A 27,268-nucleotide genomic window follows, 5' to 3' on the forward strand; every position below is an offset into this window, starting at 1 on the left:
GACTCCCTGTATTTTCCAAAGTAGGGACCAGAAGTCTAGGGAGGATACAGAACGTGGCCAAAATCATACAATAAACATGGTCAAGGCAAAACTCACCAGGCAACCGTCCCCCAGGCTGGGAGGGGGGGTGTCCCCCAGTGACCCAACTTCTAAGCCTTCACCCAGGATGCACACACAGGCCCTATGGAGGCCTGCAGCTGCAGCTGGCACCAGCCTCACCTTCCTGTTCATGTGTTAGTCCTGAGGCCCTTGGCAAATATTGTCCCTGGTGGTGAGGCTCCAGGTAGGGCAGGCACCTCCCAGCTCACCTGAGCCAGATCTCCACCCAGCAACCTCCTAGCAGTCAGGGCTTCCAGCAGACGCCCCCTACCCACCCAGGCCCAGGAAGGGGAGAGCTGCTCCACATCTCCCAGCACCTAACTCTATCACTGCTAACAGGGGCAGTGCAGGGATTCTACACAGTTCCTCAGTGGGGTGGGGATGAGCGGGAGAGCCATATTGAAAGTGACAACACCCACCTTTACTACCCCAGTTCCTGCTGCACCCAGTGGGCACAGCTGATTCATATCTTAGCTTTTCAATTCCTTCAAATATCCCAGAAGATGAAACAGTATGGCATGCAGGTGGGGGCTCTGGAATCAGAGAGAGCTGGGTTCAAATCCCAGGTACACCCTTCACCTCCCGGGTGAAGGGATGCAGGTCACCCAAGAGTTATGCCTCAGTTTCTTCATCTGTAACGGAGATGATAATAACAGAGCCCACCCACAGGTGTAAACGCCACGAAGGGAGGGAGACGGCTCTGACGTGGCCGTTACTACAGCCAGCTTCGTGCGAAAGTTGGGACCCAGAGCTGAGTGATCGCCCCTGGGTTCCCGGCGCCTCCACTCTCCTCGCGCGAGTGTCCGCAGCCCTCTCCCACTCCCCGGCTCCCGGACGCCGGGCGCGACGCCTGGCAGGGGTGAGGGGCTGGAAGCCGCAGTGCGGGCGGTGGGCCGGTGGCAGGGGAAATGCCCGGCCCCGCGCCCGTCCCCCAACCACCCACCCCACCCCGGGGCCGCCCCCACCGCGCACTTACCCCGCCGGCAGGGCGTCCGCGGCGCCGGCCGAGCTCATGGCGGAAGGGGGCAGGCAGCGTGCCCCCGCCGGACGCCAGCCGCGGCCCAGGTGCTGCCGCCGGAACCCCAAGGCGGGCGCTGTGCGGCCCAGCCGCAGACGCGGCGGCCGGGGAGGGGCGCGCCGGGGGCGGGGAAGGCGGCGGGGCCGGGCCGGGCCTCGGTCTGCCCGCCCGCGCAGTGGGGCCACGGCAGCCGCCCGTCTGTGGCCGACTGGACGCTGGGGCTGGGCGGGGGGCGGCCTCGGAATGCGACCCCCGCCCTCAGTTCTCACAGGTGAGAGGCCCGGGCACCCCAGGTCCGCCGGGCCCATGCCGTGTGCCCTCCGTGCGCAGCCCCAGGGGCCGGAGCTCGCTCCTGCCTCACACAGCCCCACCTATCTGTGGCCAGAAAGTTCGTAGGCCCGAGGTCCACCTCCCGGCCGCTCTCCCCTCCCCCACAGCTCCCGCCTCGCTGCGGCCCCCACCTGAGCCCTTCGTCATCCTACTGCATTGGTGGGGGGCATTCACGCCAGGAAACACGCGGCCTCGGGAGTCAGGCTTAGGTTTTAGCACTCCCTTTTGCCCGCTGCATGACTGTGCGTGCGGCAGCGGACAAGAAGATGGAAAATAGCGTGGTTTAACACTCACTAGTCAGTAGTTCACACTCGCCTTCTCAAATAGTCCCCATAGCTGCCATTTTACAGACAGAAGTTGAGGCACAGAGTTTATGAGACTTGCTCAAGTCAATTCACCTAATAAGTGGCTAGTTGTGACTGGAGCCTGGCCCTCCTGACTCCAAGATGGACACACTCTTGCCTTTTTTCCCCCTTGGTGCCCTCCCCTCTGGGTCCCCAACCCGTATATGGGATCATGCATAACACTCCTCAAATGCTGTGTGCTTAGCCCTGAGGTATAAGTCTAGGGCCAAGGTTGAAGCCCACCTGGCCTTCTGACAGAAAGAGCCACTGGCCCATGAAGAGTTAACCAGCCACCACTTCCAGGCCCCAGATGCTCTTAACCATGACTCATCAGAGCACGTGGCTGCCATTAGAACTGTCCCTTCACAAAGGCAGGGGACAGGAGGAGGAGGGACTCCAGGCCCCTGGATCAACCCTTAGCTCCAGGATGTCAGAAGAGGAAGCAGGAGGAGCCTGTAGAAGCAGCCATAGTAGGAAGATGGCTCAGACTAGGTTCAGGGAGAGCCAGGCAGATTGGGCCTTGCGGCAGAGGGGAGAGGTTAAGGAGATTACTGTTAAATCTAGACGGGCATCCTGGAAAGGTAGTGAATTCTTATCCTGCCCATATGTGAGCAGAGGCTAGATGTTCACTTTCAAGGATCATTCTACCTCTCTGATTCTCAGGCACAGGCACAGAAAAGGTAACTAAATACAAGAAGCAGACTATAATGACATCCATAGACTGGAGGGGTGGGGTGAGGGTTTCTTGGAGAAGGTGGGCACAGAGTTGAGCCTTCAAGTTTATATTGTTTATACACAATAAAGTCGTGGAAAGGGTGTACCAGATGGAAGAACAGCATGGGTGAAAGCAGGGAGGTGGGCAAAGGCACACAGATGTCAGCTGGAGTGTGTGAAGCTTGTGAGAAGACCAGCAATGTGCATGAAGAGGAGACTCGGTAAAGAGGCTGGGGCCCCTATCACACATCATGTCCTTTCAAGTCTCTGGGCACGTGTACACGCTCTTCCCTCTGCCTGGGACACACCTTCCTCCCTTGTTACTTATTATTCATTCATTTAATCAGGGTTAGATCCAGAAACTTACAATTGGAAGCCTTCTTTAAAAAAAAAAAAAATACAGGGGCGCCTGGGTGGCGCAGTCGGTTAAGCGTCCGACTTCAGCCAGGTCACGATCTCGCGGTCCGTGAGTTCGAGCCCCGCGTCGGGCTCTGGGCTGATGGCTCGGAACCTGGAGCCTGTTTCTGATTCTGTGTCTCCCTCTCTCTCTGCCCCTCCCCTGTTCACGGTCTGTCTCTCTCTGTCCCAAAAATAAATAAATGTTGAAAAAAAAATTAAAAAAAAATTATTAAAAAAAAAAATACAAATTTACCAACATACAACTTCCAGGGTCCTGTGAGAGCCCTGGAAAGGGTCGAGTGAGGGGTTCTGAAGCTTTGTGCTACATTAGCTACAGGTAAATCTTTGTTGTATTTGACCAACATTTATTAAGGGCCTGACATATGCCAAAACTTCTACTGGCCCTGCAGGTTTCAGTTCAGGCACTACATCTAGCTGGGTCAGGGGCTTCCTAGGCACACACTGCCCCAACCCACTCTGACCTGCCCTCATCACCCTGGGCTGACACCATCTGTGTGTGAGAGTGGTAGAGTGAGGTTTGTATGTGACTGTCTCTGCCATCAGACTGGGAGCTTTTGGAGGGTCGAATCTGGTCGGACATCTCTGTATCAGTGTCTGATTAATCACCAAATACCAACACTAGGCCTAGCACTTTACCATTTCCCTCTGAGGTAATTATAATAATGATTGATGTTCACCAAAAGCTTATTACATGACACACATGTTAAGTGTATAACATGGATTATCTCATTTAATCCTTTTAACCATCTCTCTGAGCCTCAGTTTCCTCATCAGTAAAATGGAAATACTGCCTGCGTCAAAGGGTGGTTGTGAGGATTAAGAATTCATGTATCTAAAATCCCCAGCACAGTGCCTGATGTGTAACACAGTTACATGCAGTGCTCTGATGGTGGTGATGGTGAGGTGGATGCCATTATTCTCAACCTTTTACAGATGAAAACTGAAGCTCAGCAAGATAAGCAGCCATGCATGCTGCCTTTGGAGCTGGAGCTGTCCCCACACAACAGTGGCAGTGATGCTAGAGCCACTCACCTCATGAGTCAGAGCAGCAAAGTGGCCCACCCCTCAGGAGGGCTCCACCCAGGCAGCTCCCAGCCCCCAGGAGCTCTGGGCCCAGCCGGAAGCCTGAGCAGCCTAGGAGTCATCATTATTTCTGCCTCCCAACCCAGGTGACTTGCCCATCCCCACCTGGAGCTGACAGCCAAGCTGTGAGGACCAGGAGAGTAACCTGAGTCCTGGGTCCCTTCCTTCCTTGCTGAGAGAGTTTCCTAGTGCTTTGTGCATGCAAGCCACCAGGCCTGCTTCCTCTCTTATTTTCTCCCTAACCTGCAAGAAAAATCACTGGGCTCACCACACCTGATGGCCCTGAGAACCTCCAGGGACTACTTTTACCAGCACCATCTCTCAGCTTAAGAAGGGCCCCAATAAATATCTGTTTCATGAGACCTCCTCAGGATGCTCCAAAAAGCTCCACAGTGGCTTTATCTCCCATCCCACAGATGAGAAAACTGAGGCTTGGACCAAGTGTGATTTGGAATCAGGTCTTGACTCTTTATCCCGTAGGAAAAGTATGTGGAAATGGGAGGGGTATCATAGAAATAAGGTTGTGAGCATGTGAACAGTGATGCCATTGTTGTAGAAACAGCTTAAGTTGTGAAATCGGCTCTGCCTCTCTCTCTCTGACCCTCAGTCTCCCCATCTGTAAACCTGAGATAACAGTGCCAGCCTTTCAGGGATGCTGTGAGGCTTACTGAACATTCCTTGGGTTGACCCTTGGCAACTTCCCCTTCATCCCCCCTTCTCAGTCCCTTCCTCCAGGCCTTTCCCTGGCATGAAGCACCTGTCCACTAGCTGTCTCTACCAATCCAGAACTAGCCATTGAGACTTTAGAGCTACACCCCCCCCAACCCAGCGGGCTAGTGACTGTAAAGCGGGTTTTCTTAAAGTGAATGGGCCCCACCCAACAGATTACAGGCTTGGGCAGGTTAATAATTCACAATCAACAAGCTCATCAAGAAAGGGCCCTTGAACAGGGCTGTGACAGTCACAGTTCTGAAATATTCCTTGGCAGGGACTCTTAGGGAGGACCTAGGCCTACGTGTTGGGCCAGCCTCCACCCTCTCCATGAACTCTGACTCCCGCTAGCTTGGGAGTAACCTCGGGCAAGTTACTACCCCACTCTAGCCCTTAGGTTCCTTTTCTCCCCATATAAAGGGGAGAGAAGGATGGACCAGGAGCTCAAAGCCCTTCCTTGCTCTGATGATCTTGGTTCTGGGATCTGAGCTCTTCTACCAAAGTCTGGTCTCCAGGAGCTGCTGAAAGTGGATCTAAGGAAGGAGCCCCAGACACTCATGAGGGACCAAGAACTTTTTTGATTAAAAAAAAAAAAAAAAAGAGGCAGAGCTCTAATGAGGTGTTTCAGGCATTGACTGGCATCCTGTCGGGGGTTAGAAGTTGGACTGCAGAGCCAGGAAGATCTGGCTGGATTCCTGGCCCCACCATGTCCTAGCTGTCCAGCCCCAAGAAAATGACTGTATGAGCTTGAGGCAGGGCAGGGAGTGATTCAGAGAGCAGGTGAGCACCCCAGCTCTGACACCCTGGATCAGTGACTTCAGCCCTGAAAGGGGGATGATGACAGCACCAACCTCATGGGCTGCTGCAAGGACTGAATGAGGTTAACACACATAAAACACTTGGAACAGGGCCTTATTATTGATCTTTGAGTTTTAGTTTCCTCCCCTATAAAGCAGGGATAACAGGATTGCTGTGAACATGAAATGAGCAAATGGACCCAAAAGAGCTTTGGAACCATATAAGGCTGTCCAGAGAAGAGGGATTTCTTCTAAGATGTGCATACAGGCCTGGCCAGGACCACAAGGACATCCAATTAGACACGTACTACATACCTTCACGGCAAATGTGCTACCTCACACACTGCCAAAGGGAGCAGAAACTGGCAACATCTTTCAGAAGGGCAACTGGAATTTTGAATGAAAACCTTGGAAAGATGATGCAGTAACACCTAGGTAACAAATGTGTCTTTTTTGTTTGTTTGTTTGTTTGAATTTTATTTATTTAAGGGCGCCTGGGTGGCTCAGTTGGTTAAGCGTCTGACTTAGGCTCAAGTCATGATCTCATGGCTCGTGAGTTTGAGCCCCACATTGGGCTCTGTGCTGACAGCTCTGAGCCTGGAGCCTGCTTCAGATTCTGTGTCTCCCTCTCTGCCCATCCCCCGCTTGTGCTGTCTCTGTCTCTGTCTCTCTCAAAAATAAACATTAAAAAATTTTTTTAAGTTTGTTTATTTTGAGAGAGAGAGAGAGAAAGTGTGTGAGCATGCAAAAGCTGGGGGGGGGGGGGCAAAGTGAGGGAGAGAATCCCAAGCAGGCTCCCCACCCTGGGCCCAGAGCCTGACATGGGGCTAGATCCTAAGAACAATGAGATCATGACTTGAGCCAAAATCAAGAGTCAAGTGTTCAACTGACTGAGCCACCCAGGTGTCCCAGACAACAAACGTGTCTTAAGAAATAGTAATGGATATAAAGATTTCTGGTACAAAGATGTTCATCATAGTGTTTTCTATAATAAGGACACAACTGGAAATAACCTAAATGCCCATCAATAAGGAATTAATTCAGTGAATTATAGTGAATTTGTAGGGTGAAATATTCTGCAGATATTTAAACTATGTTTATAGAGAATTTCCTTTTTTTTAAGTTTATTTACTTTTGAGAGCAGGAGAGAGAAAGAGAGAGGGAGAGAGAGGAAAGAGCACGCACACATGGGGGAGGGGCAGAGAGAGAATCCCAAGCTGGCTCCGCCCTGTGGGGCTCAAACCCATGAACCAGGAGATCATGACCTGAGCTGAAATCAAGAGTCATATGCCCAACTGGCTGAGCCACCCAGGTGCCCCATTTATAGAGAATTTCTTTGCCTGGATTACTACATTGTCTCCCAGGTAGTTTCTCTGCTCCTTCCCTGGTCCCCATATTATCTTTTCCACATAGCACCAGACCCATTTGATCTGATCATGTCACTTGTTTGTTCAAAACCCTGCAGTGGCTCCCCATGGTGTACAGTGCAAAAGCTAAAGTCTTCACATGGCCCGAAGCCCTGAATGACCTGCACCCCCATATCTCTCTCTGACATCATCTCCCTTTACTCTCTCTTCATATTCAGCCACTCTGGCCTCCTTGCTTTTTTCTAACTATGTCAGGCATGCTCTCACCTCAGGCCCTTTGCACTTGCTATTCCTTCTGCTCTTCCTGCAGATATTCATATAATTACTCCCCCACCTGCTTCAGATCTCAGCTCAAATGTCACCTTCTCCATGAGGCCTTCCCTGACCATTCTATTTAATGTAACCTTTGCCCTCATGGTCCCTATTCCTTTACCCTGCATGATTTTTTCCATAGCACTTGTTCTCTGACATCCTGAATATTTTGCTTATTCATTTATTTTCTGTCTCTCCCCATTAAATTCTATACTCCACAAGGGCAGGGCTGGTATTTTTCTTTTTTTCATTTTGGTTCTCTAATATATTTCCAGTGCCCAAAACAGTGCCTGGCACACAGATGTTCAGTAATTATTGCCTGAATATGTTTTCTGGAAGGTGGGAAAATATTTAAAAAGCAGAATATAAAATTAGTACTAAAGAAAAAAACCCCGGTGTGTATGCATTTGAGAAAGCACACAGAGGCTCCATTTCCTCATCTATTAAAATTGCAGACAACAAGACCTCCCTGGTCAGAGTTGAGGTGAATGGAAGGTGATGATGCATGTCAAATCAGGGCACAGCCAAGCACAGATCTCGCTGTTATCAGATCACTGAGGCAGCAGGGTGGCAGGGGATGGGGATGTTGTAGAGGTAGGGGCCTAGTTCAGAGGGTGCAGGGGAGAGAAGCTGGGGCTGGAGGGAGCAGTAGTAAATGAGGGAGAAAGGGGAGGGTAGTGCTGGGCACTGAGCCTGTGGAAAGATCATCCCTTTTTTTTTTTTTTAAGTTTATTTATTTTGAGAGCATGTGTGAGCAGAGAGGGGGAGAGAGACAGGGAGGGAGAGAATCCCAAGCAGGCTCTGCACTAACAGTGCAGGGCTCAATCTCACAACTGTGAGATCAAGTTCTGAGCCAAAATCAAGGAACGCTTGGAATGCTTACCCAACTGAGTCCCCCCCCCCACCTCAGGGCACCTGAGAGGTCATCTTTCTTTGACTGGCCTGTCTTGTGCTCAGGGACAGTGCTTTTTTGTGCCCTTCAGTCACCTACGTATAAAGGAAGTATCCAACCATCCATCTACTTGGAAAGGCAGCAGAGTTACCTTCAATCTGAGACTTAGATACTCTATCTGGGGGAGGGTATTTATTAGTTGGAGATGGATTCTTGCAGGGATGGGTCTTGCCAGGGCAGACTCTGTGAGGGAGTAGAGGGACACCTGAGGCTGTGGGAGGGGATAAGCAGGGACAAACTTCATTCCATGAGGAAAAAAGGGAGTCAAAAGGTATGGAGCATCTGGCACAGGGCTACCTGGATGGGGCACCTGATGTCCCACTCACTGTCATAAGTCCTAATATAATTGTCCTGCTGGGGGACATGGGACAAATCCAGCCACTTAGTAGGGTGGGGGAAAGATTTTACCTAAAAGCAATAGATTTCTTCTCTGCTGTTCATCTGAAGAGGGCTGGTATTGGGAAAGGAAAGGAAGGCCTGGGAATCTTGGCTTAAGAGAGAAATTTCCTCCTCTCTCCTGGGAAGGAAGATGTGGGAAAACATATACTGCACCATCACAGAAGTAGAAGTTCTATAGTTAGGCTCCTATCAGGATGGTTGAGGGACTTGATGAGGGGCCACAGAATCATAAAAGTCCTCTGTTACTGATTCCCTGAAGTGGTTTGTTTTTTTTTTGTTTCTTTTTTTTTTTTTTTTTTTTTGAGAGCGACAGAGAGAGAGCCCGCACGCGCATGCATGAGTCAGAGAGGAGCACAGGGATAGAGACAGAATCTTAAGCAGGTTGTATACCCAGTGCAGAGCCTGATGCAGGGCTTGATCTCACGAACCATGAAATCATGACCTGGGTCAAAATCAAGAGTTGGTCGCTTAACCGAATGAGCCACCCAGGTGCCCACCCCACCCCACCCCCCCGCCCCGCCGTAAGGTGCTTTAAAAAGTTACAGCCTTATATATACAATGGAATACTACTAGGCAATGAGAAAGAATGAAATCCTGCCATTTGCAGCAACGTGGATGGAACTGGAGGGTATTATGCTAAGTGAAATAAGTCAGAGAAAGACAGATATCATGTTTTCACTCATATGTGGAACTTGAGAAATTTAACAGAAGACCATGGAGGAAGGGAAGGGGAAAAAATAGTTACAAACAGAAAGGGAGGGAGGCAAACAATAAGAGACTCTTAAAAAGAGAGAATAAACTGAGGGTTAATGGGGGGACAGTGGGGGAGAGGGGAAAATGGGTGATGGGCATTGAGGAGGGCACTTGTTGGGATGAGCACTGGGTGTTGTATGTAAGTGATGAATCATGGGAATCTACCCCCAGAACCAAGAGCACACTGTACACACTGTATGTTAGCCAACTTGACAATAAATTATATATACATTTTAAATTAAAAAAAAAAGTTACAGCCTGGTTTTAGGTCAAGCTGGAGAGGAATCGGGAAGGGTGTGTCCCATCCTTGGGATGGGGTGATACAGTGAAGAGCCTCAGGGACCATTGCCCTATAAGTCCCCCCACCCCTCCTGGGCCAGTGTGGTGGTGGTAGTCAGGCTGAGAATGGGGCTGGGGTTGGCAAAGTCACAACTGCAGGAGAGTGGTGGGTGGCACAGGCCCCCAGAGGGTGCTACAAGGGACTAGTTCCCAGCTCTTAGGCTGTCTTAGGCTGAGCTGGAAGACTCTCAGAGCGACGGGCAGGGGTGCTCTAGGGAAATCATATTTTGGATACTTCATGAAACTATGACTTTATTTTAAAGGCCTGCTCACTGGCCACATTTACCTTACAACACTGAGCCCCCCTAACTTGTTTTTAGGGAACTACTTCTCCTTCCCTCCTTTCTAGCCCCATTGGCCGAATGGTAGAGCCTTTATTTGATTCCACCTCTCAGGGCACAGTGATTAGTTGAAGGAATGGCCAACTGGAATATTTCCCTGAGCTTTTTCAAACTAGACTGGTGGAGAAGCCCCTTCTAGCTGAGGGACTAATGACAACAATCAGTAACACTCCTTGGTTACACTGTCTATGTGTTAGGCACTGTTCTCAGTGCTTTACATAAGTTAATTCACACAATCCTCATAACCACCCTGTGACGCAAGTCCTAACATCACCTCGTTTTACAGATGAGGAAGGTGAAATACAGAGAAGTTAAATAACCTGCCCAAAGTTACACTGTCAGAAAGTCCCAGAGTCAGGATCCAAAATCAGCCTGTGTGGCTCCAGGGTGCTTTTCACTGCTTTGTCTTACTATCCCAAGCCTTGAGCTTGGAAGCTGCTGGTAGTCATGCCTTGCACAGAATGGAGAAGTACAAGAGAATGACTTACAAGAGAATGGAGCTGACCGCAGAGAGAAACTGAATTGAGAAGCAGAAATTTTCAGGAGAAGGACAAGCAACTCAAATCACAGATTTGGAGATAAATCAGGAATTGGCACGCTGGCAGAGCTAACACTGCAACCTACATTATCTATTTCCAACTGACCTCAAGACAGAACCAAAAATGTCCCAAGTCAGAATCCTTAATAAAAAGGGACAAAGGTTACCTGGAGTTTCCCATGGTATCCTCACCAGAGATTGAGGATTTGAGGGCTGCAAACCCTCTCACACCCTGTGCGGCTGTCCTTGACAACAGAAGGTAGGTGGGAACCTTGGGACCAGAAACTTCAATAGTGTAGAACCCTGGAGTTTTAAATCCTGAGTCTCACAGTTCACCTGTGAATTATCACCCGAGCCTTAACTCACAGAATCTGAGAATCGTAGAGGTGAACACTCAGCACTGGTCTCCAGTCCAGATCCTGTCCTGAGGAAGGGCCCCAAAGCTGCTCCAAGAATCCAGTCACCAAATTCGAAACTGCCTGCCTGGAGGCATCTGACAGCTCCTGGAGCTCAGGGCTCAAACTGACAGCAGGAATTCTGTTGATGGCAGTCCCAGGAAGCCCCAGCCTCTTTGGCTGGGCCCCTCCATTCTCAGAGGGGCCCCTCCCTCCCACAGCAACGCTGCTACTTAATCACTCTCTCAAAAGCAATCTGCCTGCTACACTTTCCCCTTTGCTCCCGGTGCTGCCTCCTACAGGAGCAGTCTTGAGTGTGGCAGGTTACTGGTATGGCTAAGAAGGGGCCCTGTTTGTAGTGCCAGCAGTTGGTGGTCCCCACTGTAAGATGTATGGGCACCATTTCTCTTTCCTAACACTTCCTGGCTACCCAATTCTAGTGCCTGGAATCCTACCATTGGCTACCAAACCTTTCAGAATCTCCTCTGTTCCCTAGTTACCTCATACGAAGGCTAAGAAGGAAGTGAACTCACATTTACCGAACACCAAATATGCCCCAGTGGCTGTCTGTTAGGTCTTTAACCAATGGGACTTCATTAGGTCTTCCCACCACTCAGTGAGTAGCTATGATTTTATAGGTGAGTAAACTTAAGTAGGCACAGACCAAGTAATTGAATCAAGGCCATAGAGCTAGTAACTGGCAGCCTAGGGGCTGGGCACCCTCCAACCTCTTCACCCTTTGGCCAGGCTGTGGGAGACCAGACAGCGTGGTGGATGAGGGGTGAGGGTAGGGAAGTCACAGCTGGGAGAATAGAAACCTGATCTTGTGCCTCAGGTATGAGACTTTGTGGGGACAACTAGGAGTATTCTCTGGATATTTGTGTCCAGCAAGTTCCACCTGAAGTATAAAGGCACATGTGTTCAGGCCCTCCTATATACTCCCTCACCCAGGCCCAAGGAGGGATGCAGAGGCCTCTACTTGGCCAGTCTCCCTTCCCCCTCCCATCATTAGTGATTCTGAGTGTTACCTCCCAGTCTGTCTGTTCACCACTTAGCAGTTCTTCCTCCTTAGCTTCTTTCCCCTCACCACCCTGCATTCTCCTAATCCACACCCCAGCATCCACCCTGGATCATTATGCCAGCCTCCCCTCTGGTCTCCCTACCTCCCTCCACACTGTGACATCAGCAGCATGCACACATTTGAAACTCAGAAGGTTCCTGGTGCCTACAGGACAGAGCAGAACCCGATTCTCACAGGCAGGGCAAGCTTTGGGCAAGAAATTCATCTGGACATAGCCATTGTTCCCTATCCCAACCAGGAGACCTCACCGTCCTTGGAAATTATTCCCTCATGTCCTCATCAAAACTGAAGCACACTCTAAGACCCTGTCCTCTGTCCATGTGTACCGGGGAGACAGAAAAGGGTGACACGGACTCAGTGTTGAAATGGTCTGTCCCTCAACAAATCCTTTCTCCCTGGGGTAGCAGGGTTACCTTTTTTTTTTCTTTTAAGTTTATTTATTTTGAGAGAGAGAGAGAGAGAGAGAGAGCGCGCGAGCAAGCAAGGGAGGGGCAGAAAGAGAGGAAGAGAGAGAGAATCCCAACCCGGTTCTGCACTGTCAGCATGGAGCAGGGTCATTTTTAAATATATAAATCCTCTCCCTGATGCCCTCTAGTGGCTTCCCAACACACAATGAAATCCAAACTCCTTGCCTTGTTCTGGAGCAGCCTGCCTCCTGGATCCCATCAGACACTGATCCTCAAGGACTCCCTTTCTGCTCCCCAGACACAAATCACACTTTGACCCTCACTGCTGGGAATGCTCTGGAAATGATATATTTTATTGTCCATCACATGGCCCTATTTTAAGCTTTATACAACATTGTTTATTTGCTTGTTTATTTGGTTACTTGTCTTTTCCACTAGAACATGGTCTCCTGGGATCAGGGAGTTGTGTCTCTGTAGTAATGCCATATCCACAGCACCTAGTACAATGCCCAGAGCATGGTACATGCTCAAAGTTGTTTGTTAAATGAGAATGAGAGAACTGAATGAGAACCATGAGAAGGAAGCATAGAAGCTGAAAGCCTCTGAGTCTGACTCAAGATTGGGGTCAGAAAGGCTCTCTAAAAGAGGTCACCCTAAGTTGAGTCCTAATGGGCTGAATGTCAGGAGCGGAGGATGGCATTCCAGGCAGAGGCAACCCGGAGAAGCCTGGAACAGTGCAGTCAGTGTTGCTGGACCAGAGTGAGCATTGGGGAGTTACGGGCCTAGGCAGGTCACCACCTCTCTCAAGAGCCTTGAACTTTAACCTCTAAGCGATAGAGAGCCATGGGAGTTTAGAAAAATGACATGGTCTGTCTGTGCTTTAGAAAAGTTGAGTCTGAAGGGTGCATGGAAAGAAGACTGGAGGAACTGGGAAAGTTAGGGGATGTTGCAATAGTCCAAAGGGGGAATGAATAGCTTTGAGAGACACCAGAGAGAAAATCAACAGGACTTGGAGACTGGGGTGGAGATGAGGGAGGGAGGTGAAAGGGACGACTTCCAGGTTCCGGGCTTGGGCAACTGGGTGGATGACTATGCCATTCACTGAGATGGGAAGAGGAACAGGTTTAGGGGTGAAGATGTGAAGTGTGATTTGGGGCTTGCAGAGTTTGAGGTTCTCATAGGACAGTCAGATGGAGGCGCTGGGAGGGCAGCTGGATTGCTCTTCTCCAGGGAGTAGGAGGGTGAACTTTAAGTATGCAAAGGGAAGAAATTGGGGGGAGGGGGTGTCAAAGCTCAGAAAAGAGAGCAGGACTGTCCCCTCTCCTCTTTCTTAAGGGAACACATCTGGAGACACCAACTCATCCAGGAGGTGGGGACAGCTAGGTAAGTGGAGGTGACACACAGGAAACAATGACACATCCCCGAAGGGCTGACCTTGGAGGAGCTGTGGGGGCACCTAATTCCACCATGGACCAGCACTGGCACCCAAGATTTCCCCCGACACTGCTGCCCCCAGATAGGAACAACTCAGGGTGGGGGTGGATGCTGTGCCTGCTCTCACCTGTCGGGGCACACAGGGTGCCCACGGCTCCCCTCTCGCAACGCTCTGGAGGACCAGGTGCGTGAGCCGTACCGCTGAGGGGAGACTCGGCCGCCCAAACCTGACTCCCAGCCCGCCCGAGAGCCAACCCACCTGAGCACCCTCGCAGGTGGCGCGCAGACTGCGGCACCGGAAGCGGGGCTCGGGTGCGGCCCGGGTGGGGGGTGGGGGCGCATCACTAGTTCCCCCGGTTCAGCCCCAGCCCGGCTGGGGGCCACGACACGCGAGCAGCGGGCACGTGAGGGTGTGAGAGGCGCTGGGCTGCCCCTCCCTGGCCCTCCGGCCGTTACCCCGCGCCCAGCAGCCAGCGCGTTGCGGTCTCCAGTTGTACCCCCACAGCCGTCCCTCCCGTCGGCTGCCGCCCGCCGCCCCTCTGTCCCAGGCGCGCCTCCCGCCGAGTCCCCGCCCCTGCCTACTACCTGCGGTCGTTCTTCCCGGAGGCCGCCCCCTTCCAGGCGGTCAGAAAGGCCATGGACGCGGGCCGGATTCGGACCGCGGCGCGGGCGGCCCCTCGTGGCGGCGTGGGCGGTAGCGGCGGCTCCAGCGGCAGCACCTGGACCCGGCGGGCGGGGCCGGACCGGCGGCTCCTCCCCGCCGCGGCCCAGCGCCTCCCAGCCCCGCAAGGACGTCGGTGTTCCCTGAGCGGACCTGGGGTCCCAGGGCAAGCCCACTCTCGTCCAGAGCCGTCGAGACCCATCGTTAGTCACAAGGAGAAACTGAGGCCCAGGGCTACATAGAGGGCCAGTGACAGCACTAGAACATAATATACACCAGACCTCTCCAATCCCAGTCTGAAGCCAGTCCACTGAACCGAGGGGCGATGATGTCACCAAGGCCTTTCCCTTCTGCTTAAGTACAGAAGTCTGCATTGCCAGGGCTCTACGTGAATGGGGTGGGGGGCGGGTTGGGACTGTAGGAGTGGCAGGTAGGGGAGCAGGGAGGTAGGTAGGAGCTGCCTGGCCTGGGAGTGGAGGCTGCTGGCAAGCAAGGCACTGAGACTGGAGGCTGTGCACAGACTTCTGCTTCCCAGAGCCCCCGTGGGAGGTGTGGGAAAGAGAAGGAGCCACAGCCTGTCTCCAGGACAAACTTTCTTTGAAACCGTGTATTTTGTCTTTGGTTATGCGCATTTAAAATTTTCACTTTATTTTTTAAAGTAAGTTCTACACCCAAAGTGGGGCTTGAACTCATCGCTCTGGGATCAAAAGTGGCATGCTGTACTGTGCCAGCGAGGGGCCTGCAAAATTTTCCCTTTATCCAGTAGATGAATCTGCTCTGGAGCAAGGTGAGCCCCTGACAGTGCAGTCCAGCAGGCTTCCACAGGAGACTCAGCTAAGGACTAGGAGCAGGGTGTCTTGAGGAGAATCACTAGAAGTCCAGCATGAAGGATGGATTCAAAGGTCCCTGGAGACTTTCCTGTGAGAGGATGGAGGTTGAAAACAGGATGGGGCAGGGTGGCTGAGGGACCATTTCTGTCTCCCTTTGGCTTGGGTTTGTATTGCAGGCACTTGTGCAACACAAATCATGTATCTACTAAATGGTGACTGATTCTGACAAGTCTGAGCCCTTCTCTAATGTGCCAAGCCCTAAGCCAGGTGTTTTTACACAAGTTCTCATTTAATTTCATCTTATTAAATACTTACTCCCATTTTACAGTTGATTAAACTGGGGCTCAGAGGGGAAAATGGACTTCCCTGAAACTAAGCTGTGGAGCTAGGTCTTACATCCAGGTCTGTCTGCTTTATCTGCTGCTGGCCCCCCAACCCCACCTGTGGTTGCACGTGGGCTGGGCAATGGAGAGGGAGGCCTGGGCAGAGGGCAGAAGCCTCAAGGATTATCAGGGCAGTTTCTCTCAATCTTCCTTGGTAGAAGAGAAAACACGACCTTTCCCCCTTTCTCTGAGAATTTATGTCATGGTCTTGGCAGATCAACAAGGGCCAGAGAATGCTGCCTATCTGACCACAAAGCTAGAGCTTCCGGATCTTGAAATTCCAGTTACATCCACCTAGAGGCCCAAATCCCTCAGCCCACAGGGCCTTGCCCAGTTTGGCAGCATTGGGAATTACAGATGGCCAACTTCCTTCTGGGCTCACAAGGATGAATATCACAAGGCCTCAAAAGCCTGGCCTCCTATAATAGGCCCAGAGCCCAGTCAAATTCCATTTAGAATTAAAGTCCCACCCAGCCTCTGTGCCCACAGGCAATATTACTTCCTCCAGGAAGCCCACCTGTATCTCCTCAGTGGAGGAACCTCTCCTTTTTGGAGGTTACATTTGTACCTGTCTCTTTCACAGCATTTAGCACTACGTATTTTTTAATCCTTATGTTAGTTATCAATGACCAGTTTTACTCTTCAGATTTCTAGCTGAAAATACAGAGAATATCTCACCTCTGTGTGTTGCGTGGATGCTGGCACCACTGCTACACTAGTAGGTGCTCAGAGCAGAGTAAATGAAGAAGGAACTAATATTTATAGTTTCTACCCTGTGGAAGGCACTATGCTGAGGGCCTTTACATACCCTACCTCTAACTCAGACAACTCTGTTTTGAGAATATTTGAGTCTGAAGTTAAGAAATGTTCCTGAGATCAAGTCAAGGAGCTAGGATTCAATCCCAGTGGTCTCAAACTTCAAGGCTTGTTTCCTGTTCTTCCTCTTCACCTTTTCCTTCCTCTTCCTCTTTGCCACCATCATCATCATCTTCATCATCATCATCGCCATCAGTTGTCTAGAACTATCTTAGGCATTATTCTAAACTTTTCAGATGTACCAGCTCATTTTATCCTCAGAACAACCCTATCAAGTATTTCCTTTTACAATCCCAATTTTTACAGTTGAGAAAGTGAGGCAGAGTAATAAGTAATCTGCTCAAAGTCAAAAAGGCTAATCAGGTGGCAGAGTGAGGATTTAACCCAAGCAGTCACCCTTGAGTCTATATCTTAACCCCCAGCCCCAGTCGGCCTGCCATACAAGCTCTTAGAATGCACTCGGCATTTGTGAATCACTTTCCCAAAGCTTATCTGATTTTGAATCTCATAACAACCCCAAGGTAGAGCAGGTTTTATTCTTTCTCTTGCTCTGGAGCCAGAATGCCTGAGTTAGAATTTTGGCTTCACCACTTGACAGCTGAGTATCGCTTCAGGAAAGTTACTTAACCTCTCTCTCTGCTTCAGTTTTCTCATCTGAAATGGGGACTGTGTAAAATGGGGATAAGAAAAGCACCTAGCACAAGGCTTGTTGTGAGGACTAAATGAGTTAATGCAAATAAAACAGAATAGTGCCAAACACGTAGTGTGTGTTATGTGCACCTCCTACTATGTAACAGTTTTATTCACAATCCATGAAGAATGAAGTGTTCCGTGTCAATAAACTGTTCAGTTATACTGAAGTTTATTCCCTTTAATTTAACCATGGTTACACATTTTTCCTAAAGTGTATCATTACCTTTTCTGTCTTCCTAAACACAGACATGACAGCTGTTAGTGAATATCTGCCATGTCAAAGGAATAAAGACTTCATATCCATCATCTTTAATCCTCACAGAAACTCACAGAAACTGTTATCTGAGAGGTTAAGAAGTATACCCACAGTCACACAGAAAATGATAAGGCCAGAATTTAGACTCATGTTCATAAGACTCGGAGATCTGGATTCTTTCTACAAGGCCAGGAACTTTCTCAGAAAGCTGTGATGAATCAGGGTTTTCTTTGAGAACATCAGTTCCTGTTTAGGGCCCAGGTTTACTGTGTTTGATCTTTGTTACCACTTAGGTCCAATGGGCTGCCTTTAAGGCCAGGCATACAAAAGGCAGCCTGGAAGTGGAAAAGCAGGTCTCAGAATCAAGGCACCTGGGCTGGAACCTGGCTTGGTCTCTACTAGACTGGGTTGGGCTGGGGCAGGGAGGGTGGTCATTGCTAAGTTATTTCCATCTCTCTATAAACTCAAGTTTTCTTTCTGTTAGAAGTGTTTTGAGGATTAAATAGGGTTATATATGTTAAGAGCCTTAGTGCTAGACTCAGAGAAGCTCCTCAATAACTATCAGCTACTTTTCCTTATTCCTTTTCCTTTCCACAAAATAACTCAGTCCTCTCAAGCTGGGACTCCACAGCAAACAGGAGAGGCTGAAACTAAGCCCTTACGTATTGGGCAGCTGAATACAGTCTATATATACTTACTGGGGTGGGGAAGAAAAACAGGTGGGGTCTTTCTGCAAAGACACACCTTCCCCTCCATGAGATAATCTGTATTATTAACCTGAATACATAACATTAGTACCTACTTACCTTTCTTATTTGAAGAGAGATCAGTGATAAACATTTTATCTTGTGACCCAGTGCATATTCAATAACAAATTCTATTTCACAATTTTAAAAATAATGATCTTTAACATGCTGAAAAATTTACAAATGAAGTATAAGATTTGCTTCAAAATAACATGAGAGGAAAAAAATAACTTGAGAGGCAAGTGGACAGGAATATAGATAAAATTAGATTGGATATGAATTGGTAACTATTGAAAGTGATTATTGGTACTATACTATTCTTTACATTTTTTTTCCATGCTGCTTGATTCACTAAACTGATTTCACAACCCAGCTAATGTATCACCTGTTGCTTGCAAAACACCAAGTTAGAGAGTATAAAATTAAGCACATTTCAAAAGGATCCCATTACTCCATAATCTGATTGCAGGTACCTTTATTTCCTTCAAGCAGCATTTTCTCAAGATTTAAGGGGAAAAAACAGCTTACATGTTCAAGCCATTAGTGATCAAATACCAATCAGAAATTAAGGTTATGAAGAAAAAGCCTCCTAAGGGGTTAGGATTTTAACCTGAGTGTGATGGGAATCAGCGTCATGCTTTATTGTAGGAGTGGTAAGGGCAGATTTTGGATTTTGACTCTACAGGAATCTGACTGCAGCATAGAGGATGGTTTGGAAACAGAAAAGAGAACAACAGAGATTAGTGGCAAGGAGATTAGGTTTTGGCAAAGTCTACAAGAAAGATGATGAAGGTCTGAACTGGGGCAGTGGAGATCCAACTGTGGATGGAGAGGATAGATTTGAGAAATATATAAAAGGCAGAATGGTTAGGGCATGTTGATGGCTTGGAGGAGGATGGGTCAGGGAGAAGGCCTGGCATATATACACACAATAAATAATATAATCAATGAAAATGTGTAATCAAAGCCCCAGGGAGATGCTTCACTAAGAACTCAAATTGGGGAAAGTCAGCCTCAGGAGGAGTTAAGCTATAGAGTCCACACACAATGGATGAAAGCAAAGATATGCAAAGTCAACTCAAAGAGAGACTAGCTATAGCTACTCAACCAGCCAAACCAGACTGTAACCTGATTAAACATATTAATCTAAAAAATGTGTTCATCAGATGGCCCAGGCAGCCCTGGCTGCAGAGAGAGAGGAGCTTCAGAGGCAGGAGGCACCTTGGCACCACCGGCAAGAGGGAAGTCTTGTTCAACCAACTGTGGGTGTTCTAAGCCCTGTGGCAACTTTTGCTGAAAACTGACATTCTGGTCTCTACAGTAGTCCCTGTGAACTTGCTTAATGGGAGCTCTGTTTTACTGATGAAAATCAAGTTTCTAAACTTGAAGGGCAGACCTTGGGCCATGCTGAATTCACTAATTAATAAATGCTGCTTAAGAGGTCTCCTGGGAGACTGCCAGGATTTCTCAGTCAACAGAGCCCTAACGTCAACAAGTACGGCCTTGTGAGAGCTATACTTTTTAAAAGTTTCTAGTCACCATTTGTTTTTACCAATGCTAGAAGTAGAATACTTCCTCTGGGAAGACTTCCCCGATCATCTGGGCTAGAACTATTCTCTCCTTCCTCTGGGTGTCCTGGCATTCCTATTATAATCCTCAGTGTGTAATGTTGTGGAATTAATCAAGAGAAAATGTTTATCCCTCCTATTGTATCACCACTGATGGCAAGGCCCTCATAAGAGTCTTCTATGTCCCTAGCCCAGCACAGCACTTGGAACACAATACACCTTAGCAAAAGGTGAATGGAATGACTGATTTTCTCACTGTACGTTTCCAACACTCAGACATTTAGGGATTTCTGCCAGTAAGAGGTACACTATAGATCTATGCATCAGAAATGTCTTAATATAAGGTTTTTTTCAGCAGAACAGAGTGATTGAGGATGGATTCTGGAGTCAGACTGCCTGGATTAGAATCCTAGCTTGGGCACTTTTTAGTTCTGGATCTTAGACAAGTTATTTAACCTTTTTGTACCTCGTCTTTAAACTAGAAATAACAGTACCGAACTTAAAGGACTGTTATGGAGAATAAAAGGAATCATTATATATAAAGTGCTTCAAATAGTACTGGCAAATAGTTAAGTGTTGTTAGCTTCCAATAATTTTTTTTTAAATAACTCTATCCACAAAAAAGAATGGAAGTGCTTTACACTATGAAACAGAATCCATAAGTCAAGTATAGAATGACAAGGTGCAACAGCATGGCAAACTAAATTAGTAGATTTAATAAAACTTGCAGAATAGAGGCTTGGAAGTTAGCCTCTACTCCAGTGGTTCTCAGAGTTAGGTTCCCTGGGCCAGCAACTTTAACATCATCTGGGAACTTGTTAGAAATTCAAATTCTTGGGTCCAACTCTAGACCTACTGAAATCAGAAAAACTCAGATAGGGTTGCAATCTGTATTTTAATAAGCCCTCCAGGTGATCCTGGTGCTTGCAAAGTTTGTGAACCACTCCTTTCACTCAACATATACATCTAATCAGCCTTGAAGGCCTGCTAATTCTCCTAAATTAATTGGTCCCCATCTCTCAGGCCTCAGCCATAGCCACATTTTAGCTCCTTACCATCTCACCTGAATGATGCCAGCAACCTTCACCTGCTCTTCTTGCCTTGCCTGATTTCCCCGTAAAGCAATCCTCCAAGTCACCACCAATAAGATCTTTCTTACATACAAACACAAATACTTCACTCTTTGCCCACAGACCTAAACTCTAGCCACAGTGAATTACTTTGATACCTGCTACTTGCTAGCACACTATACCATGTCCTACCTCTTTGTCTTTTTCTTTCTTTCTTGAGAGCGAGAGAGAGCGAAAGGGCAAGAGAGGTAAAGAGCATGTGCATGCAAGCTGGGGAGCAAGGCAGAGGGAGACAGGGAGAGAATGTTAAGCAGGCTCCATGCTCAGCGCAGAGCCTGACACTGGGCTCAATCCCACAACCCTGAGATCATGACCTGAGCCGAAATCAAGAGTTGGATTGAGCCACGCAGGTGCCCTCACTTTGCCTTTTATATGTAGTCATCACCTCTGCCCAGAATGCCTCATCCCTTTGTGCAGCAAATTCTTCAAAAACTACTCTTTGCCTACCATTTTATGCATTTTTCAGAGCTTTGCAAGTACTGATAAATTACTTTTCATTGTTGCTACCTTTGTGATTTTAAAATTTGTATTTCTTTAATAAAAGCAACATTGACCATCTCCCCTATGTACTTACTTATCACTTATGGTAATATTAACAACTAACAATGGTTGAGTGCCTTCATGGGTCAGAAACTATTCTAAATCTTTGTAAGGATTAAGTATGAGAATGAATTGGAAAATGTCTTTGAGATGCATGCGCTATGTAGTAGGTCTATTTCATTAATCAAGAGCAGATATTACATGGATTATTCTATTTATGATATTTCTCCTCTGGCTTCTCACCTTTAAAAGAAATAGCAAGTAGTGGTTAAAACTCTGGTGCCAGATTCCTGAGTTCAAAAGTGGCCAACTCTGCCACTTACTAGGTACACAACCATGGCTTAGTGGGGCATCTCTTCTATACAATGGGGACAATAATAATTATTATTATGTTTACATTACAGAGTTACTGTTATTGTGAGGATTAAATGAACTAATATATGTAAAACACTAAGGATTCAGCCTGGAGATTAATATGTTATTTGTTGTTATTATTTTATCATGTCCTGTTCTTGGTATTTCCTAGAAGCAAACTTTTTCACACAAAGACAAAGCATGGTAAACTGGAAAGAGTATCATGTTTTAGAATTAGAGAGACCAGAGTTCAAATCCTGGCAAATCTACTTGTTTTAATTTTTTTGAGCCTCAGTTTACCCATTTCAAAGAGGATGATAATAGTACTACTTAAGGCTGTTGTAAAATTAAACAAGAAAACGCAGATAAAATGCTTAGTATAGTGCTTCACACTCAACATGTATTCAATAACCAACGGCTTTTTCTTTCCTTTTTTTTTAAGATATAATCAGTTTATTATAAAAGAGACATGGAAATTATTTATATGATGAAAGATTCCAGAACTTCAGTGGAATGGGCAGCTTCATCTGAAAATCATTTCAATAATGACTTATTTCAGTCTACATACTTTCCGAGAATGTCACCATCTTTAAATAAGAAGTAATCCTTATCATCTAGAACTGCTCTGGTGCCTCCATTATTCTGGAAGAAGAACTTTCTCTCCAACTTTTACAACTGTTGAAATCTCTCCACCTTTAGAGCACGATCCAATAGTTACTACTGTTGCCTGCAATACTTTTCTTTTAGATTTTTCTGGAAGCATGATGCCTCCCCTTTGGTTACAGTTTCGGCTACACACCTTTCAACTAAAACTTGGTCAAAGAAGGGCACCTGGATGGCTCAGTAGGTTAAGTGTCCAATTCTTGATTTTGGTTCCAGTCACGATCTTATGGTCACAAGGGTTGTGAGATCGAACCCCACGTCAGGCTCTGTGCTGGGTGTGGAGACTACTTAAGATTCTTTTTCCCTCTCCCTCTGTCCTCCCCCCACATGCGTGCTCTCGCGTGCTCTCTCTCTCTCTCTTAAAAACAAAACAAAGGGGCGCCTGGGTGGCGCAGTCGGTTAAGTGTCCGACTTCAGCCAGGTCACGATCTCACGGTCTGTGAGTTTGAGCCCCGCGTCAGGCTCTGGGCTGATGGCTCAGAGCCTGGAGCCTGCTTCCGATTCTGTGTCTCCCTCTCTCTCTGCCCCTCCCCCGTTCATGCTCTGTCTCTCTCTGTCCCAAAAATAAATAAACGTTGAAAAAAAAAATAAAACAAAACAAAACAAAACAAAAAAAACAAAAACAAAAAAAACCCCAAAAACCTTGGTCAAAGAGGGAAAGAAACTTTCTAAATGCCTGTCCTGCCATTCTCCACTCTCATACTGCCATCACAAGGAGACCAATAGCTACTTTCACTACCAATAATAACATGGCTGACTTTAATTAAAGTAAGTAACATTAAAAAGCTGCCAAAGTGAAATCCTTCAGAAAAATCCTATGAGTCAAGTATTACAATATTCATTTAGATAACGAAAATGAGGCTCAGGGAGGCTAAGTAAGTTTCTCAAAGATATCTTTCTCCAAACTGGCAGACTAGGGATTCAATCCCAGGACTGAATGAATTTTTTATATCATGGTGCCCTCCTAGGGTCCAGGTCACAAATCCTCATTCAACAAATATACACAAAGCCATGTATGTTTCAGACACTGTCCCTATGCATACACATTTCCTATCTTTCTTTCACAAAAACAGGACATGATAACTAAAAATAGTAGTTGATATTTATTGAGTATTTACTCTACACCAGGTACCACGTCAAGCACTTTACACATATTAATCAGTGCTGACTGTATACCTACCCCTCCTTGGAAACAGCATGGACGTAACAGAGAACTGCAAAACTCCATTTCAAATAGGATATATGGATAGTATGCTTTATTATTACTTAAAGTTTATTGTTCTCATAATTACAGGCTACAGTTTGGAAGTTTGAAACATAAGAGAAAAGTCTATAGAGAGCCCAAATAAATTTGAACAAGTATGTGGAAGATGGTTAAAACTTTGTTAAGTAGTGCCACTTAGCTCTCAGGAATACTTATCTGTCCTTTTAGAGCACAGGCTCTGCAGCCAGAGTCAACGACATAAAATGTAATTACAAATGACTCTAAGACATTCATTTTCTACAAGTGAGCATGGAGCGAGATATATATATATATATATATATATATATATATATATACACACACATATATATATATATATATACACATATATATATATATATACACATATATATATATATATATATACACACACACATACATATGTATATAATATATATACATACTTTAATATTATATTGGCCCACTGAGTATACATATTTTAACAAAAGATAAGAATCTATGTAATCCAGTTAAACAAACATAAGGTTAGGGTACATTTATTACATCGAAAGTTGGTGTTTATAAGTTACAGATATTTAATATTTTCCAGAGTGGCTTTTTAATTAAAAAAAATATTTTAAAAGCATTTCAAACATCTGTTCATTTTCCCAGTGCAAAAGAGGTTATTCAAGTCAACTTACCTTTTTCCTGAAGTTTAAGGGGAAGGAAAAAAACCCCCAAAACCACTACCTAACAACTCCCAACACTACCCTCTCAATCAACTTTTGTAGTATATCCTTAGGTCACTGGATTAGTTTATCAAAATTAAAGACTTACGATTATGAGTCAGCCCTTGCTTCATATGTATAACTTCTATGCTGAAATGTTTCAATTTATAAAAGTAGAAAAAAGCAGTGCAAGAATGTGGTTTAAGTTTGTTTTAAATTGTGTGTGGAGAGAAAAAAAAGCACCATTTCAAGATAAAATGAATTGGATATTTTGGAATTTATTCATAGGCTAGGCAATAAGTTACTCTGATTAACACAGATCAATACCACCTTGACTTGGTGACCACAGAGATTTTTAGTTTGTAGGTGCATTTTTCATCTTGGTATTCAATACATTATCTAAGTCAATTACTGATGTTAAAAGAAAACTAAGGTTATTCTACAATTTACAGCCTACACCACAGTCTATTTCAAATTCAGCTTGTCTGCTAGGTCAGTTTTACAGGAGACAGGCTTTTAACACATGAAGAGCTTTGACAATTTGGTAGGTCTCTTCTCTCCCAATTAAAAAAAAAAAAAGATTTTTTTTGCTAGCCTGCCAAATTTATAGGTTAAAAAACAAACAAACAAACAAACAAACAAACAAACAAACAAACAAACCCAGGAAGAGAATTAACTATTTTAAACCACAAAGATGGACAAAAAACAATAATATGATTTAATACATGTCACTTCTCATTTGTATTCAGTGGAAGTTTTTACAGTTCAAGTAAGTGAGCCTTCATTAAAGGAAACAAAAATATATGTATACAAAAATTTAAAGTACCTTCCAGTTCTAGCTTGCTAAAGTTTCTTCTGCAAAGTACAAAAATAAACCTACCATGAACTAAGGAGGACAGTGCCATACCAATGGCAGAATGGCTGCCATGTTAAGATTTTTGCTTACCTTATACTGATGACGATACTTTAAGTGATACGGTTTTCTCCACTATCTAGTACTTAAAATTATGGAGAGGTAATCTGTTCATCTAAAATTCTTTAAATCCAGAGAAATTTTTTTAAAAGTATATTTCACACATGAGGCTTTAACATTTTTATTTAGGACAAGATTGAATCTGAAGCTGTAATGGTTCAATCTAAAGCATTCCTTTTTCAATAGTGGAGTCAATTTACGCAAAATATTTTTCCTTGTCTATAAAAAAACAAATTGAACGGTATTAATTATAAGGAAATACAAACATATACTTTAAACTAGCCAATTTTCACTATCATAAAAGAAATAGGATGTTCTTTCCCTTCCCCTCCCTCAACCATTCAAATCAGAGAAGAGTACTGCAAACTTTAAGAACCCCACTGGCTATCATCAGAGTAACTACAGAACAAGGGTAGCACAGGGATGAAACTATTTCTGTATATTCCAGAAGGCAGAAGCTTGGGTACTCTAGCTTTACAAGTAAAAGCACAGGCAGGCAAAAGCTCACAGTAAATGCACACCAGAATAGGGGTGTAGGTGAAGTTGTCTGACTGGGTTACTGCTTTTATAGGTGGAAAGAAAAAAAAAAAAGACAAATCTGAAATGGAGTAAGAAACAAAAACAAAAAACCAAAACAAACTTTTGTCACATTTACAGGAATTGCAAACCTTTTGTATTCCCATGCTCATAGGTAGTTTTCATACACACTGTAAAGAGCTTCAGTATTCAGGAAGAAGAATACTGTATGGTTGACAAAGGACAGGAGAATTCTTCATGCTTCTGATATCTCAGATTTGCTGAGTGCAATAGCCAGTTCTAAGTCTTCCTGCTCTTGCTGATTCAATCGGGCAAGCCTCTGCTCTTCCTCTCTCTCACTTTCCCTCTTGGCCCATTCGATCATATCTTCTTCAGAGGGATACTGCCATTTAAGACGGATAAACAAGTTAATGAGTAAAACAAACAAAAAGAAGGAAAACAGTTGTTACAAAGGACATTAAATACTTGTTTCACCTGCAAGGACTCTGGGAATAGTCTTATTTGCTACCTGTTAATTTTTTTTTTTCCCTGAAAACACACTTAGTTTTACCAGTTATTAAATGTGGTTTAATCTTAAAAGTTATTACAGTCTACTGATAGAAAGTCTATAAAACTAAATATTAAAACACTTTTAAAAAGTAGAAATGCTTAAGGTGAATTAGGACATTTACAAACAGGTAGGCTAGCCTTTTAATGTAATGCAAAACACTAATTACTTCAACCTCAGGGAGCATCCTCACATGATCAATCATTTCAGCTTAATCCTACTGATGATTTCCTACCTTACCCTTGCTCTCATGTACAGAAAAACTATGTAGCAAGAATATGCTGATTTTGCTATACATAAAAAAAGCATACTGGGTATACTAAACAAGAAGTGGACCAAATTATTTTTTTTAATGCATTGTAAAGATTTTTGCAGGCACTGAGAACTTTTTGACTCAGTCTAAATAAAACTATACACTTAACATTAATAAACCTTAAACCTTAACATCAGTCAGGGAAATATTTTTATCTACCCCAAACAGCAACACTGACAGATACAAAATAAAAAAGTTTTCCTTGGTTTGAAGTCTTGTCATACAAAGGAATACCATAACATGATGAAATTAAAGAAATTGTCAGGCTTTTTGAAGATGGTAGCTTTTTCCCTAGTGAGTTAGAGGGAGTTTGAAACTTAACAATACTTAACAAATCTTTCATAATGAAAAAAGGCAGGCATTTTTATTATGAGTTGCGTTATATTATACTGTATTGAAATTCTGAAGTATAAAATAAGCATAATGCCTCTACTATTGTTCAAGACTTATTCCAATAAGATTCTGACTTGCTGAAATCATATTTAAGATATT

General features: G+C 45.7%; 2 protein-coding genes and 1 long non-coding RNA gene across 12 annotated transcripts in view; 1 reads left to right on the forward strand and 2 right to left on the reverse strand.

Moving 5' to 3' along the window:
• The window catches only part of TTC39A (tetratricopeptide repeat domain 39A), a 62,256-nt gene extending 47,559 nt beyond the window's left edge, over positions 1-14,697 (reverse strand). For 2 of the 8 annotated variants that reach the window (XM_023258686.2, XM_023258684.2), the window contains exon 1: positions 14,420-14,697. In XM_023258686.2, the coding sequence (XP_023114454.1) occupies positions 14,420-14,697 (278 nt within the window). Of the gene's footprint in view, positions 1-518; positions 589-1,075; positions 1,493-1,578; positions 1,726-14,419 lie in introns of those variants that run through there. The other 6 variants (XM_023258681.2, XM_023258680.2, XM_023258683.2 and 3 more) reach the window with 4 other exon arrangements.
• A 20-nt stretch (positions 14,698-14,717) lies between these two features.
• LOC109502311 lies at positions 14,718-22,544 on the forward strand. The gene is made up of 3 exons (XR_002160859.3): positions 14,718-14,853; positions 15,155-15,282; positions 22,254-22,544. It is a non-coding gene; the product is annotated as an uncharacterized LOC109502311 (long non-coding RNA).
• Positions 22,545-24,664: 2,120 nt separating this feature from the next.
• EPS15 (epidermal growth factor receptor pathway substrate 15) overlaps positions 24,665-27,268 on the reverse strand; it is a 146,039-nt gene continuing 143,435 nt past the window's right edge. For 2 of the 3 annotated variants that reach the window (XM_045035808.1, XM_003990092.6), the window contains exon 25: positions 24,665-26,298. In XM_045035808.1, the coding sequence (XP_044891743.1) occupies positions 26,152-26,298 (147 nt within the window). In that variant the 3' untranslated portion in view covers positions 24,665-26,151. The remainder of the gene's footprint in view (positions 26,299-27,268) is intronic. The other variant, XM_045035809.1, reaches the window with a different exon arrangement.

The sequence above is a fragment of the Felis catus genome, chromosome C1 (assembly GCF_018350175.1).
Source record: "Felis catus isolate Fca126 chromosome C1, F.catus_Fca126_mat1.0, whole genome shotgun sequence".
In the NCBI taxonomy this organism is placed as follows: Eukaryota; Metazoa; Chordata; class Mammalia; order Carnivora; family Felidae; genus Felis; species Felis catus.